The following is a 16571-nucleotide window of genomic DNA, read 5'->3' as shown; positions in this document are numbered from 1 at the left end:
CACTTGGAGGAGGGAGGATCCGAGCTGCCAATAAAAGCCATAATTGGTCTGGCTGCGGCAGCGGGCAGCCCAGGCGCGGAGGGGACCGGCCGCGGCAGCTCAGGGACTTTCTGCAAACACGCGCGTGGAGGTGAGTGAGGTTCATCACGATCCGCTCCCACCGAGGCTGCCTCACAGCAGCCGCCCGACGGTTCTTTCAAAGGGTGTAACCCTCCCCCCCAAGGAGCAGCCGCGCCCCAGACGATCGAGTCCAGCCCCCGCCTTTGTTCCGCCCCGCTCTGAAGTGCTTAGAAGCGATTTGCATTCACTTAGCGCACAGCAAATGGCTTCACCCGCTCCGGCAGGGGGGCGGAGAGCGGAGAGATGGCCCAGGGACGGGGACCCAGATTGACATGATAAATATTGCATCGGCTCTGCCGGCTTCCCTGCAGCGTTCACACTCCGAATAGACTGGAGCTGGGAACGGCGAGGCGCGCTCCCCGGCGCCTCGGGAGTGCGCGCCCGCTCTCCTGCCCTGCAGCAATTTAAAAGGGAGGGGGGCAGCCATGAGGCGAGCGGGCCTTCCAGCCTGAACAGCTCCGAGCTCCCCAAATACGCTCTGCCTCCGCAGTTGCCAATTAGCGCCCGGCCGCCCCAGAGCAACAGATCTCCGCGCCCGCCCCCGCTGGGGCTCCCCGCGCTTCCCAACTCATGCCTGGAGTTGAGCCTGGCTCCTGCCGCCGGGCGCTTCCCGGGAAACGGCCCCCGGAGACACTGCAGTCCCCGAGCTGAGCAGGTGAGGCGGGGCTGCGAGGCGGGGGCACGTGGGGCGGTGCCCGCAGTTCCCCGACTGGCCGCTTTTGTGTGCCACACGGCGCGGCGCGGCGCGGCTCTGCACGGCTGGAAGGCGGCAGCCCGGGCTGGCTGCACCATTACGCAGAAGGGACCGCGGGACACGCGGCTCGGCCGGCGGAGCAGGAACAGGCTCCGGTGACGCCAGGCAGACAGGAGCCCCGTGGCCCGTGGGATCCCTGCCCTGGGCTCCAGTGGTCTCCGCGTTTAGCCCCAGACGTCAGATCTGTAGGTTCTCGCGGGGGGGTTGCTCTCCGCTCCCGGCCCCGGCCCAGCTGATCACTGCTGCGCTGCAGCCTCCTCCGGGGCGCGGTTTGGCCAGTTCTCAGGGCGACCGGGGAGGGCTTGGACCCGAGAGGTTTTCCAATACACGGATCCAGCCGCCTCTGTCCTTGTCCGTGTCAGTGCGGGCAGCAAAGGCCCAGCCAGCTGCCTGCCTCTGCATGTCCAAGTTTGTCAGCGGTGTGGGGCTCAGACAGCACTCTCCGGAGAAGCCCGACCTCCTCCTGGTGTTCGGGGCCAGGCTGCCCCGCGACCGATCCAGCTTAGGGAGACCCAGGCTGTGCCAGGGAAGGCCCGATCCCCTGCATTTTAGCGCAACGTAAAAACGGGCCGGTGCTGCCTGCGTTTCGGGTGTGCAGGAGAGGTGGCTGGGCGGGCGGGATAGGGATTTGGAACGGGCCAGCGACCAGACTGAGGAAGGCAGACAGACAGACAGACAGACAGACAGCCCTCTCCTTGAACCAAGCAGCGCGAGCTGAGTGCGGTCGTGTCTTTTCCTCTCGGCCCGCAGTGGCCCTACCTCGCGTGTGGCCGCGCAGGCGGCTCCTAGCCGGCGCCTCACAAGTGCCCGGGGCCGGCCGGATGCTCGCCCGACCCCCGAGCTCAGGGGAAAGCGCCGGGCCAGGCGGCTGGGAGCGGGCGGGTAACGGTGCCTCTCTCTCTCTCTGGCTGCAGGAGGACGATGGATTGGCTGCTCTGGCTGTGCGTTGCCGCGTTGCTGGGGGCGAGCCAGGGCTGCCCGGAGCCCTGTGCCTGTGTGGACAAATACGCGCACCAGTTCGCAGACTGCGCGTACAAAGACCTGCAGGAGGTGCCCGTGGGGCTGCCCTCCAACGTGACCACCCTCAGCTTGTCGGCCAACAGGATCCGCTCCCTGCAGCAGCGCTCCTTCCTGGAGGTCACCCAGGTCAGCTCGCTCTGGCTGGCGCACAACGAGATCAGCGCCATCGAGGAGGGCACCTTCGCCAGCCTGGTGCAGCTGAAGAACCTGGACATCAGCCACAACCAGCTGGCGGACTTCCCCTGGCGGGACCTGCACAACCTCAGCGCCCTGCAGCTGCTGAAGATGAACAACAACCAGCTGGCGAGGCTGCCCGCGGACGCGTTCCGCACCCTGCGCGACCTCCGCTCCCTGCGCATCAACAATAACGAGTTCGCCACCATCGCCCAGGGCACCTTCGACTCGCTGACGTCGCTGTCCCACTTGCAGATCTACAACAACCCACTGAACTGCACCTGCGCGCTCCTGTGGCTGAAGGGCTGGGCCGAGAACACCCTCATCTCCATCCCCGAGCGGGACTCCATCAGCTGCGCAGCCCCGGACAGCTTCCGAGGCCTGCCCCTGGCCAGGGTCCCGGACCTGCCGTGCGCGCCGCCCTCCGTGCAGCTGAGCTCCCAGCCCAGCCTGGACAGCACCGAGCTCCACGAGGGCTTCACGCTCCTGCTGCACTGCAGCGCGACCGGCAGCCCCCCGCCCGAGCTCAGCTGGCGGGTGCAGACCGCCAGCCAAGCCCTGGAGATCAAGGGGCTCGGCGCGGAGCGGGCCGGGAACCAGCTCCCCGCCGGCAGCTCGGAGCAGGGCGCAGGGCGCTTCCTGGCCTACGGGAACGGCACCCTGCTCATCCCGCACCTGAGCAAGCGCGAGGAAGGGACCTACACCTGCCTGGCCGCCAACGAGCTGGGCAGCAACCAGAGCTCGGTCTCCGTGGCGGTGGCCGGGGCGCAGAAACACCCCGCCCGCCCCGCGGACGATGCGCCGCCCGGCAAGGCGCAGCCGGGCGAGAAGAAGCCGGGACCCAAAGGCTCCACGAATAGCGTCCTGAGCCGCGAGGAGAGGCCCCGGCCCCTCGGCCCCACCCGGCCCAGCGCCCGCCCGCCGGCGGGGGAGCAGGGCCCCCCCACGCCGCCCCCCTTCGAGAAGCAGTGCGGCTCCGGCGTGGCCGCCCAGTATGTCTCCAACCACGCCTTCAACCAGAGCGGCCCGCTCAAGCCGCACGCCTTTGCCCTGGGCATCATCGCGCTGGACGTGTCGGAGCGCGAGGCCCGGGTGCAGCTCACGCCCTACCCCGCCCAGCCCGAGAAAGCCCACCTGCGGGCGCTCTACCTGTGCGCCGCCAGCGGCCCGGCCCGCGCCCCGGTGCAGTGGTCCCTGGTGCAGGAGGGAGTCAACTCCTACTGGTTCCAGGGCTTGAGCCCCGGCACCAACTACTCGGTCTGCCTGACGCACCTGGGGGAGGAGTGCCAGGTGCAGGTGGTCTTCACCACGAAGGCGGAAGTCCCCTCCCTCCTCATCATCGTGGCCGTCAGCATCTTCCTGCTGGCCCTGGCCACCGTCCCGCTGCTGGGGGCCACCTGCTGCCACCTGCTCGCCAAGCACCAGGGCAAGACCTACAAGCTCATCATGAGGGCCCAGAACCCGGACCCCATGGAGAAGCACATGGCGGCCGACTTCGACCCGCGTGCCTCCTACCTGGAGTCGGAGAAGAACTACAACCCGAGCGAGGCGGGCGCCGGGGCGGCGGGGGAGAGGGAGCTGGAGCGCGAGGAGAGCCTGGTGGCCGAGTCCATCGCCGAGTGCCAGTCCAAAGCCAACCCGGAGGAGTTCGAGGTGGGCTCCGAGTACAGCGACCGGCTGCCCCTGGGGGCCGAGGCTGTGAACATCTCCCAGGAGATCAACGGGAACTACCGGCAGCCAGCGCGCTGATCCGGCCCTGGCCGCCCACGCCCCAGCCTGCTCAGTGCACCCCACAGTCAGAACAAACGGGGGGGGGGGGGGCTGAGCCAACCCTTCCAAAGACACTTCTGCCAACAGCCCAGCGTGGGGGAATCCAGCAGCTTGCAGTTCCCAGCCGGTGTTTCTGGCTCGAGAGGGGCTTCAGGGCGGGGAGATTTTTAAACAAAACCGTGGAACGAATTGGCTTTTAAAAATCGTTTTGAACACGCTATGTAAAATACATTTTTATCTCAGCTTCCAACACTGTAATCGTGAACGGAGGCTGTGCTCTTTTTTAAAAACCTATGTTGGTTTGTGGCAGTTAAAACACGAGGGATCGACCTTTCCCCTCGTTTACAAAAGAAAATCTGGAGGATTTCCCGAGTTAATTCGGCAGAGCCCTGTCATTTCAAGCGTGGGTGTTGTCAATTTCAGCAGGTTGCTGTGCTGGACAGCTCCCGTCCCCATCCTGCGCCAATGCAAACGGCTGCGCCTTTCCCACGCTGGGGCGGACAAATCCGGGGTGGGGAGGATGGGGAACTGTGAAACGGAAATCCGATCCGATCAAAGAGACACGCGGTGAGCGGGTCACCTGTAGCTACAGTGTTAATGAGCCGTGCTGTAGAATTGGAGCTGTGTGTGTGTGACTTGGACCCCTCGTCGCTTGTGGGTGCTTCTAATTTCTTTAGAGGTAGGGAGGCGGGTGGAAATAGCCCCGCCTGTGATCTTTGTTGTCCCTTTTTTTCCAGCCCTTTTGGGAGGAATGTGACTCGCTGAGGTTCCCTAGATGTTCGTTAAATAGCGTAGCGCGTAGAGAGAAATGTGCGTACCCTTGCTGTGAGTCTGTGCTGTGCAAAGGGGAGCGGGACACGATGGGTCTCGTTGGCCGCGGAACTGAGAAACATGTGAAATGTGTATGCAGCAGGTGCATCTGTGAGCTTTTTATTCGTTGCCTCTGTATTTCCAAAGCACCACAATCAAAATGAAATCAGCACAACTGTCCCCAAGGAGGGGAAGGGCGGGTAGTTAATGGATTCGTGCGTACTTTCAAAAGCAACCTTAAAATCACACTGAACAATAACCTTTTCCAAGCGCTTCTGTATGTGAAGAGTCAATAAAACCGATCTGAAATGGACTTTTTGGTCATTATTTGCGGGCGGGAGGGGGGAGGAGGATATGGGTAGATACATGGAACTCGCGGCCAGTTCCCACGAAAAGGCTCTCGTATAATCATCCCCCTCTGCTATTCTGCTTTGACTCGACCGGGATTCTGTTTTCAGCCGCAGATATTGTTTTAACTTGTGCCGTTGGATATTCTAATGTCTCCCGCGGGAGGGTTTGGTGTGCGCGGTTCGGTTTGCTTGGTGCTGTGCCATATTCGTTCTCCTCACCCGACGCGGGGTCGTGGCCAGCGGCGGCCGTTTCAGGGCATTCCGGAATTAGAGCCTCGGGCTTGTGAATTACACGCCGCAGCCCGCTTTTCCGGCAGGTGCCCTTTGCCCGCGTTTACCGCCGCAGTCACCGGGCCATTCGGGGGCTGCTTTGATCGCCACTGGCTTGTTTCACTTTTAAGAACCGCGAGCCGCAGAGAGCTGGGAAGGATGGAACCTAACCCCGATCCCGGCAGTAAACTCGTCTCGGATGCAGAGCAAGGCTGGTGCCCCGGGGACGGTTTCACACTGATGGAGCAAGAGGAAAACTCGCCGGGCCCGCCAGCTGGGCGTCGGTCCAAGTAAGGTATGTGCCAGCGGGGCCCAGAAGGGGACCGTGACCAGCTCACAGACCTGGGTAATATTTAACGGGGGCGGCCCCCACGTGAGATTGAGCAGCCCCCACACTACACGCGTGGACATTCTGCGTCCGTGCCTAGAGGTGCGTGCTCCGCGCGTGTGCAAATGCACGCGTACCCGCTGTAATACTCTGGGCGAGCGCGCGGGGAGACAGACAGGAAAGGAGGTGGGTGCACGTGCGTGGCTCCAGATACCGGCAGGTGAGGTAGATACAAGTTGTGCGCGTGAGACTGAGCTACCCCGTGTGGGGGCAGTTACAGACACCCGGGTGTCTGTCCCCAGCTTTGTGACTGCAGGGCCAGGCGCGTGCTGGGTGTGTGTGGCTATGGACGTACCCGAGTGTTTAGCGCGTTCGGGTAGATACATCTGGATACCCCGTGTGCAGACGCGCGCGCGCTCTGTGCATCCAGGCCAATGCACTTTGTGTGTGTGCACATCTACCCAGACATGGACACACACAGGTCGTGCAGGTAAATGCACTACTCTGGTAGGGGCGTGCAGACCCGCACACCATTGCACACACAACGCCTTCGTGACTAGAGGTATGCGTGTCCTGCACACCCGTGAGCGTAGGCCCAAGGCGCTCACGTGGCGGGCTGTAGGACTGTTAGACACACACGGATCACACGCCGCGCAGAGCCGCGCGCCACGCGGTAACTAGGGGGAGGGAGGTTGCACGATTCCGCGGGAGCGCAAGGAAGCGCGCCCTGGAGCGGGAGCAAATGGCTCATCGGCTGCACTTGAGCCCAGCTGTAAAGATCTCCGCTTCCCGGCCCCGGGCTGGCGAACTGCTCCGCCTCCTACGACCGCGGCGCGCAGCTCGGCGCACCCCGCCCTGCCTGGGACTGGGCGGGCGCTGTCCCCTGGGGCCTCCACGTAGCCCCGCGAGGCTCAGTCCCCGCCGCCCACGTTTGTACACACAAACACACCCCCACGCCCCGTGTACCCACGTTTGTACACACCCCCCCACGCCCCGTGTACCCACGTTTGTACACACATCCCCACGCCCCGTGTACCCACGTTTGTACACACACCCACCCACCCCCACACCCCGTGTACCCACGTTTGTACACACACCCCCACGCCCCGTGTACCCACGTTTGTACGTACAGCCACGGAACAGCGAGGATACTCGACAGTCCTAGGTTCGAGCCACGCTCGTGTTCCGTGTAACGAGCCAGGGCACAGTCAGTACTAAAGCAAGTTCACAAACCGCTTCCAAGAGCGGTCGTTCGGCCCGTCAGACACGGGCCGCCATTTCAGCCATTGCCGGCGTCTCGGCTTTCTCGGCTGCACTGCGGGAAGCAAGCGACCCGCGGCCATGAAACCGGCCAAGACAAAGAACGGAGGAAATCTCCCCAGAACGAAGAGCAACATGGCTCGGAGTCTGATCTTCAGAATGACTCCGACACAAATTCGTTACAGGCACGTGAGTGAGTCCTGATTGATTGACACCCGTGGAACTGAAAGCAGAGATGAGTCCCGAATGTTTGATCTGTTCCCAGTTTCTAGGATGTTGCCCCTTTAAGAGATTAGGGATTCGCCATTCCCAGCGTAGATCAATTCCCTTTTGTGAATACATTTTAATTGAGTTTGATGCCTTAAAACATACAAAGAATACGGAGGCACAATCATCTCTCAGCATCCAATTAATGGAGGAGTAATAGATTTCCCCTCTAATGTTTCTACAGGGAATCTAGCTATGATGAGAAACTCACCGGCGCCGCATTACGCTCCCACGTTTCGCTTTTGGGGCTGGGAAGGGAAGGGCAGAGGGAGCGGTCAGAAGGGCTGAGGCCCACGATGGAGTTTGGGATCATATCAAATCATGATTGCCTACCCAACGGCACAGGTCCCTTCGCCACGCTTCCGCGGGTATCGCGCTGGCGTGGAAAGCGTCATTGGTCCTAGGCGCGGTGAGCCCCAGTGAATCCAGGGCTATCCATCGTCACCCAGGCCTGCGCCTTGCTAGCCCCATCTCTAGCGCCTTGCACGGCTGTGCGCACAACCTGCGCCGTCCGCTGCAGTGCTGGAGCGCTCGGGTGGCCGCTGTCCGTCGGGGTGAGCTGCGCAGCGCTGGGACCGACTAGCGAGCGCCAGCGGGGATGTGTCGAAGCGAAGCAGCCTCCGCGCGCAGCCCGGCTTCACGAAGGGCCCGGAGCGGTCCCAGGGTCTCCATTCAAACCAGGCAGAAGCGTTTTGCTGGCCTGGCACTTGGCGCGGAGCGGGATGGGCGCGGGAGACAGGCGCGTTGCTGGCCGGCCTGCACAGGGTGCTTGGCTGGAATGCCCGGGACACGGCGCGGTGGGTGGGGGCCTGCGATCTGCCGGGCCCGGGAGAGCTGCGGAAAGGAACCCAGCAGGGGGCTGCTGCGGGAGGGGAAGGGCGCAGGCGGGTGTAAATCACAGCAGCTGATCTACCCCGGGAGGATGTGACCCCGCCCCGCAGAACAGCTGTTCCCCATGCGGCTCCAGGAGCCACTGACCTGGAGGGGCGTCTCGCCTTGGCTCCAGGGCCCTCTTCAGCGCCGCACAGCCCGCTGCGGGCCTGTCTCCGAGCCGCTGCCCCAGGGAGATGGGCTCACCGCCCGCAAGCAAAGCCAGGCTCAGGCCGAGCCTGCTTCTGCTGGGATTTACGCTCGTGTAAGCGCCCTGCCTTCCATGGGCGCTGCTCCGATTTACACCCGAGCGGGAGACGGCTCCGGCCCCCAAGCATGCGTCAGTGGAGCCGGGCCCGCAGGGCTGCAGGCCCCTTCGCTCGCACCGCACCGCACGCTGCCGCGACCCGCGCTGGCGAGATCAATAGCAGCATGAGGAGCCATCAGCTGGCTCGTTGAGTTTCATTAATGGGCGAAGCCAAGACCTGTCCGCTGCAGCCCGGCCGGGCAGTTCATCTTCCCCCGCAGTGCCCGGCACGCGCGCGGGTGTAGGAGCCGCCCAGGCCCCCGGGGCTGCCCGAGGGAGGATACTCCTGCTTTCCCACGCAGGATGCACCCGGCGGAGGGGCGGGGTGGCTGATTTAGGGGTCTCTCGTGAACTTGAGGGAATTCAGCTTCTCAAGCCTGAGTCGGCCCGTGTGGCTGTGTGCGCCTTTCCCCGGGTGCAGTGGGCAGCCCGGCCCCGGCCCGTCCTGCGACTCACAGCTGGGAATCCCTTGCACACCCCGTTCCATCGGTGTCCAGGGGAGGCCCCCCCGTGCCTTGGGCTGCAAATGGCCGCAAGGCTGAACACGCACTGGGCGGGTGGCCCCGATGTAGCCCCTCCTGCCTGACCCTGAGCCCCAGCACTCGCGTGAGCTGGGCTTGTTCCGAACATTGCCCCGCGCTCTCGTTCGCTGCGCCCGGGGGGGCCGGGCAGACTAGGTAGCGATGCGCCTCGCCTGGCTCCCAGCACGGCCCTCTGCCGTGCACAGCGCAGCCCTGTGGCCTAGCGAGCTTCGTTCCCAGCACGCAGCCTCTCCCGACCCTTGCGCCTCTCCCCCAGGGCGTCGGGTCTTTGCAGGAGAGCGGCCCTGTGGCCGGCGGGGGTTTAAGCACCCCGGAGAGCAGAGTAGCCCAAGTGTCAGCGGGCCCAAGCAGCTGTGACTCGTTCCCCGCGCTTTCATGCAACGTAACTTTGCAGGGGCTTGCTCGGAGCTCCCCAGGGCACTCGGTCAGAGCTCTGCAAACGGTCCCACTTGGATTCCTGGCTCTGCCACAAAGCCTGAGCGGTAGGTGCGATTACTTCGGTACAGGTGAGTTGGCTTCAGCACACAGACCTCTACCTTGTGTTCACAGAGCCCCATTGCTGCAAGGGTCTGACTTGTTAACTGAAGCCTTGATTTAATTCAGCAAAGCAGCTATCCATGTGCTTAACTTTGAGTACATGGCTATGTCCTATTGACTTTGGGATATGACCATGTGCTTAAGTGTTTTACCGAAATGGGGGGGGGGGTCTATATCCTGAACCCTAAGTTCCTGCTGCCATGGTAACACAGCCTTTCACATGTCCTGCAGCTTCTGCTGTGTCTCAGTTTTTCAGTCTGTAAAATGGGGCTGGCCCATAACATATCAGTGCAGGGAAATGCTGTGCTGGGCAGCAGAGGTAAAGAAAAATGTGTGCGGTCCTGGAACTGCAGCCTTTGCATATCTGCTGCACAGGTGGATGCCTTGATAAAATGCTAGAACATGATCCATCCAGTCTCCTGGATAGGCAGCTGGGTACAGCAACAAGCCTTGTAGTGCATGGTAGCAGCCTGTCCCTTTGAAATCAGCCAGGCCTTGTGCGGTGAGGGGGTCTCTCGTGTGACGGAGGCAGACGGAAGCTCTGTAGCACCTGCTCAGTGGATGCAGGAGTCATCTCCTTAGATGTCCAGTAGAGAGAGATCTGGATTAAACAGCTTTAGAATATAGGAACAGACTGGGTCAGACCCAATGGCCCATCCAGCTCAGTGTCCTGTCTGCCAACAGTGGCCAATGCCAGACCCCCGGGGAGGCAGGGGGGACACAACAGGGAATCCTCACGTGATCCCTCCCCTGTCACCCACCTCTAGAGCAACAGCCCCCCCTTTAGAGCCCTGGCCCCGGCGTTCGGAGGCTGCAGGCAGTGCTGGAGGAAGATGCTCGTAGCTGCCTGACAGTGCCTGACTCCCAGAAGTGCCAGGTGCTATTGATGTCAGCCTGGACTGTCCATTGCCCCTTGTGCTCTTCATTTCAGGCTCCCAGCATCTGGCCTTACAAGCTTGTAGGCCAAGGAAGGGCCAACTAACCGCCTGTGATCAGCCCCTCCTCGGCAGCCTGTGCACCCCTGCAGGGGTAGGAAGGGGGGGTGGGAGCTGAGCAAAAGCTCTAAGACCAGGGGAATCGTTTGTTACCAGAGAGCAACTCGAGGAAGAGGAAGATTGGCCTTCTCCAAGAGCAGCTGCTCCGAGTCCCGACTGCTCCTGGAGGCCAGGGAACTAGAGGGCTTGTGATTGGACGACCTCCATTTCCCGGTAATGGCAGAGAGACTGGTGCCAGACAGAGACAGCGTCTGGGGCTGCTGTGCTGGGGAGGACAGAGGATGCAGGCCCAGGAGAATGCAGCAGCCGGAGGAGAAGGGGAGCATGGGTCGTGCTGGACAGGGAGTCAGAGGCTGCAAAGGGACGGAGACGCAAACCCTGGTGTCCAGCCAGTTCTGACGCAGTAGGCTCTAGAGCAGTGTTTCTTAAACTTTTTAAGACCGAGGGACACCAAACAATAATTTTTTTTATAGGGAACACCAAGGGGGTTTTTTGTCGAGCAAAACAAAAACAAACAAACACCAGGCCTGGGAGACCTGGAGCTCGAAATGCGCCATGACCCCCCCCCAGGAGGACTGCTTGGTACATGGAGCTGAAAATGTAGACCTCAAAAAAGTAAGGATAATAATAAACAAATGCTAAATAAGGTCACGTCTGGCCAGGAGGGAGGGGAAAGGAGGGGACTTGGGGAAGAACGTCTGGCCAGGAGCCGGGTCTTGGGGCAGGGTGTCTGGCCAGGAGGGAGGGTGCAAGAGGGGACTTGGAGCAGGGTGTCAGAGCAAGCTGGGAATGCGGGGTCTTGGCAGGGGGAGGAGACTGAGGGGGGGTTGGGTCTGGGCATGAGGGGGGATGCTTACCTGGCTTGGCACCCTGCTGCAGCAGGGAAAACCTCCAGGGAGCATGCTCTTGTTCTTCGGGGGTGGGGGTGGAGAGTTCAGTTTCTCCCTCACCCCTCTCTGGCCATGCAGTGGGGAACCCAGGGCAGCTGCAGCACCAGGCCAGGCTTCCCACTGGAAGGGGGGAGACAGAAACCCCGACGGTCCCTGCCAGATTAAACTCTGTCTCTGCCACTGCCCCAGCAGGCTGGGGGGAGAGAGCAGCAGTGCATGGGGAGCAGCAGAGCCCGAGCATACCGCAGGCGTGGGGGCGGGGAACAGCAGAGCCCAAGCGCATCGCGTCACGGGGGGGGGGGGGAGACAGCAGAGCCCAAGCGCATCGCGTCACGGGGGGGGGGGACACAGCAGAGCCCGAGCGCGCCCTAAGTGGGGATCAGCAGAGCCCAAGAGTGCCGCCGGGGGGGGGGGGTCAGCAGAGCCCAAGCGCTCCCTAAGTGGGGATCAGCAGAGCCCGAGCGCACCCCAAGTGGGGGGGGACAGCAGAGCCCGAGCACTTCGCGTCGCCGGAGAGGGGGGATGGACAGGACAGCAGAGCCCGAGCGTGCCGTAAGTGGGGAGCAGCTGAGCCCGAGCGTACCACGGGGAGAGGGGGGGTCAGCAGAGCCCGAGCGCGCCCCAGGTCGGGGGGGGGTTAGCAGAGCCCATGCACACCCCAGCTGGGGGGGGAGTGGCAGAGCCTGAGCCAGGTTCCCCGCAGGTGGCAGTTTTGAATTGCTGCGGTCCAGGAGCAGCTCCGGCCATCCCTCCCCCGCCCAGCGGCAGCAGCTGCCTGCACACCTGGAGGAGGCTGCCCAGCACCTGAGCAGTCCTGCGAGCTGAGGCGAGAGGGGGCAGCCGCAGCAGGAGCTGTCTACGGACTCTGCAGGGGGTGGGGCAGCAGAACTGCGTCCGTTCTCTCCCCGCACACCTCCGCCTGGGACACACTTTAAGAACCGCTGCTCTAGGGCGGCTACCGCTATAGCGAACTCGCCACACTCAACTGCCCAAATAGCCACATTGGTCAAGCCAAGCAGCCCAATAGCCACATGTGGCTGGAGAGAAAGGGGGGATGGGCGTGGGGAGACAGCTGGGACAGGCTGGCTGGCGGCACCTTGTGCAGTGGGTCACACGAGTGAGGGACACTCTTGGGTCCAGCTGACAGGGCTTGGTGCTCATCTCCACCAAGGTGCCTGTGCACAGTGTTGGGGCCAGACTGTGAGGGCAAAGGCAAAGGGAGGACCTTGCAGCCTTCCCGGCTCATGCAATGGTGAATACGAGGCTCCGGCCTGGCGGGGGCCGTGCACAGTGACGGCAACTGGCCTTTGCACGACAAGCGGGTGAAGGAGGCTGAACCGACAGCCCCGAGCTAGCAGCCTCTGCCCCCCTCCCCGGCTCTGCAGAGGCTACACTGCATACAGCTTTCCTGCTACTCTGGTGCCAGCACTGAGCAAGGCAGCTTGTCGAAATTAGCTTCACTCCATCAGCACGGAGGGCGCAGCAAGATGCCTGTACCCCAGCAAAGTGAGCAGCCAGCGTGCCATGGCCACTGGCTTGGCTGCCTTCTCATGACTGGCCCCGCTCATCTCACTTCCTTCTGGGTCTGCAGCAATCCTGGCCACTACAGGCCTTGCTCCCAGTCCTAAGGGAGGTCTCCTGCCCTGTGCTGGGGCAGCAGGGGAGCCCAGGCCCACTTGCTCACGTGTGCCACACTGGGAGCCTGCTGGAATCAACCCCTGAGCGTTTCCCTGACTTGCTTCCCAGGGTGGGTCCGTCAGACGCAGACACAGGCCCAGCCCCTTGGCTGCTGGGCAGATTTGAACTTGGGACCTGTGGAGCTTAGTATAGGAGCCTCTACAGCTTGAGCGACGAAGCCAGCTGGCGCTCAGCCTCTCTCTCGCTGCAAGTGCCACTGGGTGTGTGGGCCACACAGTGTCTCTCCAGCATCCTGCCGAATACTTCACCCCTCCCTTGGAGTCAGGCCTAAACTCCCTGTGCCAGGCTTCCTTTGACAGGCTGGTTCCAGTCCTTAATCACCTGCCTCCCCCCAGGTGGCAGAATGGGCCGGCTGGGTTTGCTGGCGCCTGTTAACCTGTGGGGGCTTGTACACTTGGCAACCCCCCCCCCCCCGACCCTAGTGCCTTGTGTGGGGGCTGAGCCCTAAGGGTGCAGGCGAGTTACAGCCGCGCAGCTTCCTGGTTCAGTCCAGACCTTTGTGCGGGTGGCCGGGGGCGCTGCTTTGCCTAGGAGTGTGAGATCAGCACACCAGTGCCACACGGGCAGCAGCCTTCCTCAGTGCAGCGCATTGCAGTGGGGGGAGGGAGCAGCTCACCGGGTGGGGGGAGGGGAAGGGGAGCACGCAGAGCTCCTGAGATCGGCAGCCAGCTCCAGGCTGGGCAATTTTCTCCTGCCATTCCTGTGACTAGTGCCCCCGCCACTCAGCTCTGTGCCGTGCTCCCCGCCCCCCACCCAAGTCCCCTCCCCAGCAGCAGGTGTGCGTGCTCTTGCCCTTCCCACCTGCAGGCCGCATAGCTGCGCAGGGGCCCACACTGGTTAGATGGCAGGGAGGGGCAGCTGGTACCATCAGCTCCTCAGCCGCCAGCCCAAACTCAACCCCTCTGCCAGGTCCGGCTCCTGCCTGGGTGCAGCAAACACTGCAGAGCCTGGGATTCAGGAGTCAGCTGTGAGCAGAGCTGACTCTCACGTATCCCCAGGGCAGCAGCTTGGCCTGGACAGGGAGGCAACGGGCCTATCTCCGGTCCCTCCGTGGCGCCAGCATGGCTCCCGGCTCACACCCCTAGGCCTAGACTAGGCCACACACAGCTCTAGGTTCGGCGCTCCACTCGGCGTGTAGGGCAAACGGTGCCAGATCAGGTCAATTGTCTAACCAACGAGTCCACAGCACCAATCCCGTTGAAGTCGAGCGCGGCGCTCCTGCGTCCCATGAGGAATAACGGTGAATTCAGCCTTGCACGGTCGACTTCAGGGTCGTGCAGATGCAGCTCTGTGACAGTCAATGTGCTTGGCCTCCGGGAGGGGTCCCACAATGCCCCACGGTGACCGCTCTGGCCAGGACTCTCAGCTCTGCTGCTTTCCAGGGGCTCAGGAAAAGCTGAATTTCATTTCCCGTGTGGCCAGCGTGTCAAGCCCAGGTGCAGCCCTCAGCAGCAAACCTGGCTGTGAATGCCCAGGGTCTCAAATGAGCTCGAGCATGGAGCATGCAGGAGAGCCTGGACCCGACTGCTGGGTGGGGAGAAGAATCTGTGCAGGCAGAACGCCAAAGCAGCAGCAAAACCGCTGACAGTGGAGCCAAAATCGCACGAGCCACAGCGGGGAAAGGACACACCAGAGACACCCAGCAGCGCCACATGCAAATAAAGGAGCCCCGGCAGGTGTGCCAGAAAACAATGGAGGCAAATGGACGTCTAAGTCAGTGCTGCAAACCTGCTGCTTTTATAAACAGCTGCACGTGATTCTAGGGGGAGACCTGACCAGTGTTGGCCACGTCAAGCCAGCAGTGAGCGGTCTGGTGTCACTGCAGCACAAAGCATCGTAGTACAGGGCCCAGGTTTCTGGCCACGGTCAGTCGGTGCGAGGTGGAGAAGAGGAATATTGCTCATGGCCCCCTAGCTGAAGCAGGGAAGCGAGATGTGCAAGGGACCCACGGCCAGACCCTTCTGTTTGCTCATCCGCCACCCCTGCCCTAGCTATAGTCCCTTCGTGGAGCTGGTTGGCTTACAGTTCTAGCGCAGTTTGCACCTACACTGGCAGGACCTGGACTTGCTCTAAGGTTACAGAAATGTTTCTCCGATGAAGCATCGTGTCAGAGGCTGCGCCCGCTGGGATTAAAGTGACACGGGTATCAACCCTCATGCTTCAAGGCATATAACAAACAGTGAGCTGGGGTCAGGAAGGATTTCCCACTCCTCCATTGGCACGTGAGCACGCTGGAGGCTTTGTATGTGTATTTGCTACATGCACGAAGCGTGCTATACACAGACCAGATACTTCAGTGCTCGCTTGAATTTCTATGTTGTCTGAGACAATTACATTATGGTGACACCACAGCAGCCAGTATGGGGTACACATCATTGCTTCTGGAAGCTCCTAGCTATTATTTATTTTCTATGCCTGGCTGCTTGCTAGAGTTTTGTACATTATAAGCATTTTTATTACCTTGGCTTGCACGGCATCATTTGCGAGTACTGTACAGGTTCTGTTTCACTTCATTGCTGTCCCAGTCAGGGGGAGGGTCCCCCTCAATCTGCCCTTTCCTGGCAACGAATGCCGGTCTTTCCCATCTCTAAGATCTGTGAATTACCAATTTCCATCACTTCCAGCCCCCTGCCTGAAAGTGTCCAGGCAAATGCTTCAAGGCAAGGTGAACAAAACGCATAGTTGATAATCATGAAAAAACCTGCCCTTAGAGGAATTTTCTTCCTGCCTTGTGGCTGCTAATGACTGGCTGATGTGCTGGAAAGTGAGGGTTTATATCCCTTAGATTTGTATCCCAACTCTTGCAACCATGACTGTTCCCATTATTGTCCAATCCTGCCCAGCCCCGGGATCCAGCGATGCTGGCGGCACTCATCACCATGAGTTCACTGATTCATTGCCTCCCAAAAATCACCTTCATGAGAGTAGCTCCCTAGGAGCTCAAATCATTTCCACTGTGGCAAGAAACACAAGGGAGGGCGAATCCCGAAGCTGGTTTCTCTCAGGGCAAATCCCCCATCCAGTGCAAAGGGCTCAGCCTCTGCAAGGACATGTAACTTACATTGAACCCAGTCACGGAATGCGGCTCCGTGGCTCTGAGATTTCTCCACTGGCCTCATCAGCTCCCTAAAACGTAGTGCCCAGAGTTCTTGGCTACTGCTCTGACAAGGGACTAGCCCATGGCTGGCAGTGTGGCTCAGCTTCGGGCCTTTGGCCAAGCAATCAGCAGCAGCGGCAAGGAGAAGAGTTTATATATTTCACGGCAGAACCATACTGGCTACTTAGCGCTAGGAATTCAAACAGGGGAATGGGCCATTTAACAGCATTTTGCTTCATCGGTTATTCATTACAAAATTATTTTTCCTTCAGACTGCAGAGCCTGGAGCATGGAAAATGGAGATTTTAAATGGGTTTGTGCTGTTAAAAAAGGGGAGGGAATGAACGAGAAAAAAATCAAGTGAAGTAGGAAATGCAGCACAGAGTCCTGAATTCCTATAACAAGCTGGCCTGGCTTTTTACTGTTTCTTTAAGAAATTCCTAGCGATCTCACCGAAGAAGAGGAGGGGGGAATAATTTGGCATCTTTTTCCATTTAAGTTGCTGGAGTCAC

General features: G+C 61.0%; 1 protein-coding gene across 2 annotated transcripts; it reads left to right on the top strand.

The window, feature by feature from the left end:
- Positions 1-287: 287 nt before the first annotated feature.
- LOC102455793 (immunoglobulin superfamily containing leucine-rich repeat protein 2) lies at positions 288-4955 on the top strand. Of its 2 annotated transcripts, none has more exons than XM_075897590.2 (2): positions 288-775; positions 1789-4955. In XM_075897590.2, the coding sequence occupies exon 2, from the start codon at positions 1796-1798 to the stop codon at positions 3815-3817; it is 2022 nt and encodes a 673-aa protein (XP_075753705.2). In that variant the 5' UTR covers positions 288-775; positions 1789-1795; the 3' UTR covers positions 3818-4955. The 2 variants fall into 2 exon arrangements, with proteins under 2 accessions (XP_075753705.2, XP_075753706.2); XM_075897591.2 differs by lacking the exon at positions 288-775 and adding an exon at positions 807-1059.
- Positions 4956-16571: the final 11616 nt, after the last annotated feature.

Source organism: Pelodiscus sinensis, chromosome 14 (assembly GCF_052426305.1).
Source record: "Pelodiscus sinensis isolate ZL-2025 chromosome 14, ASM5242630v1, whole genome shotgun sequence".
In the NCBI taxonomy this organism is placed as follows: domain Eukaryota; kingdom Metazoa; phylum Chordata; order Testudines; family Trionychidae; genus Pelodiscus; species Pelodiscus sinensis.
Note: the sequence above shows the minus strand (reverse complement) of the source record. Positions and strands in the feature narration are given on the sequence as shown.

What these genes read in the sequence shown, in the direction of transcription:
- LOC102455793 (XM_075897590.2), top strand. Translation starts at nt 1,796, where the DNA reads ATGGATTGGCTGCTCTGGCTGTGCGTTGCCGCGTTGCTGGGGGCGAGC.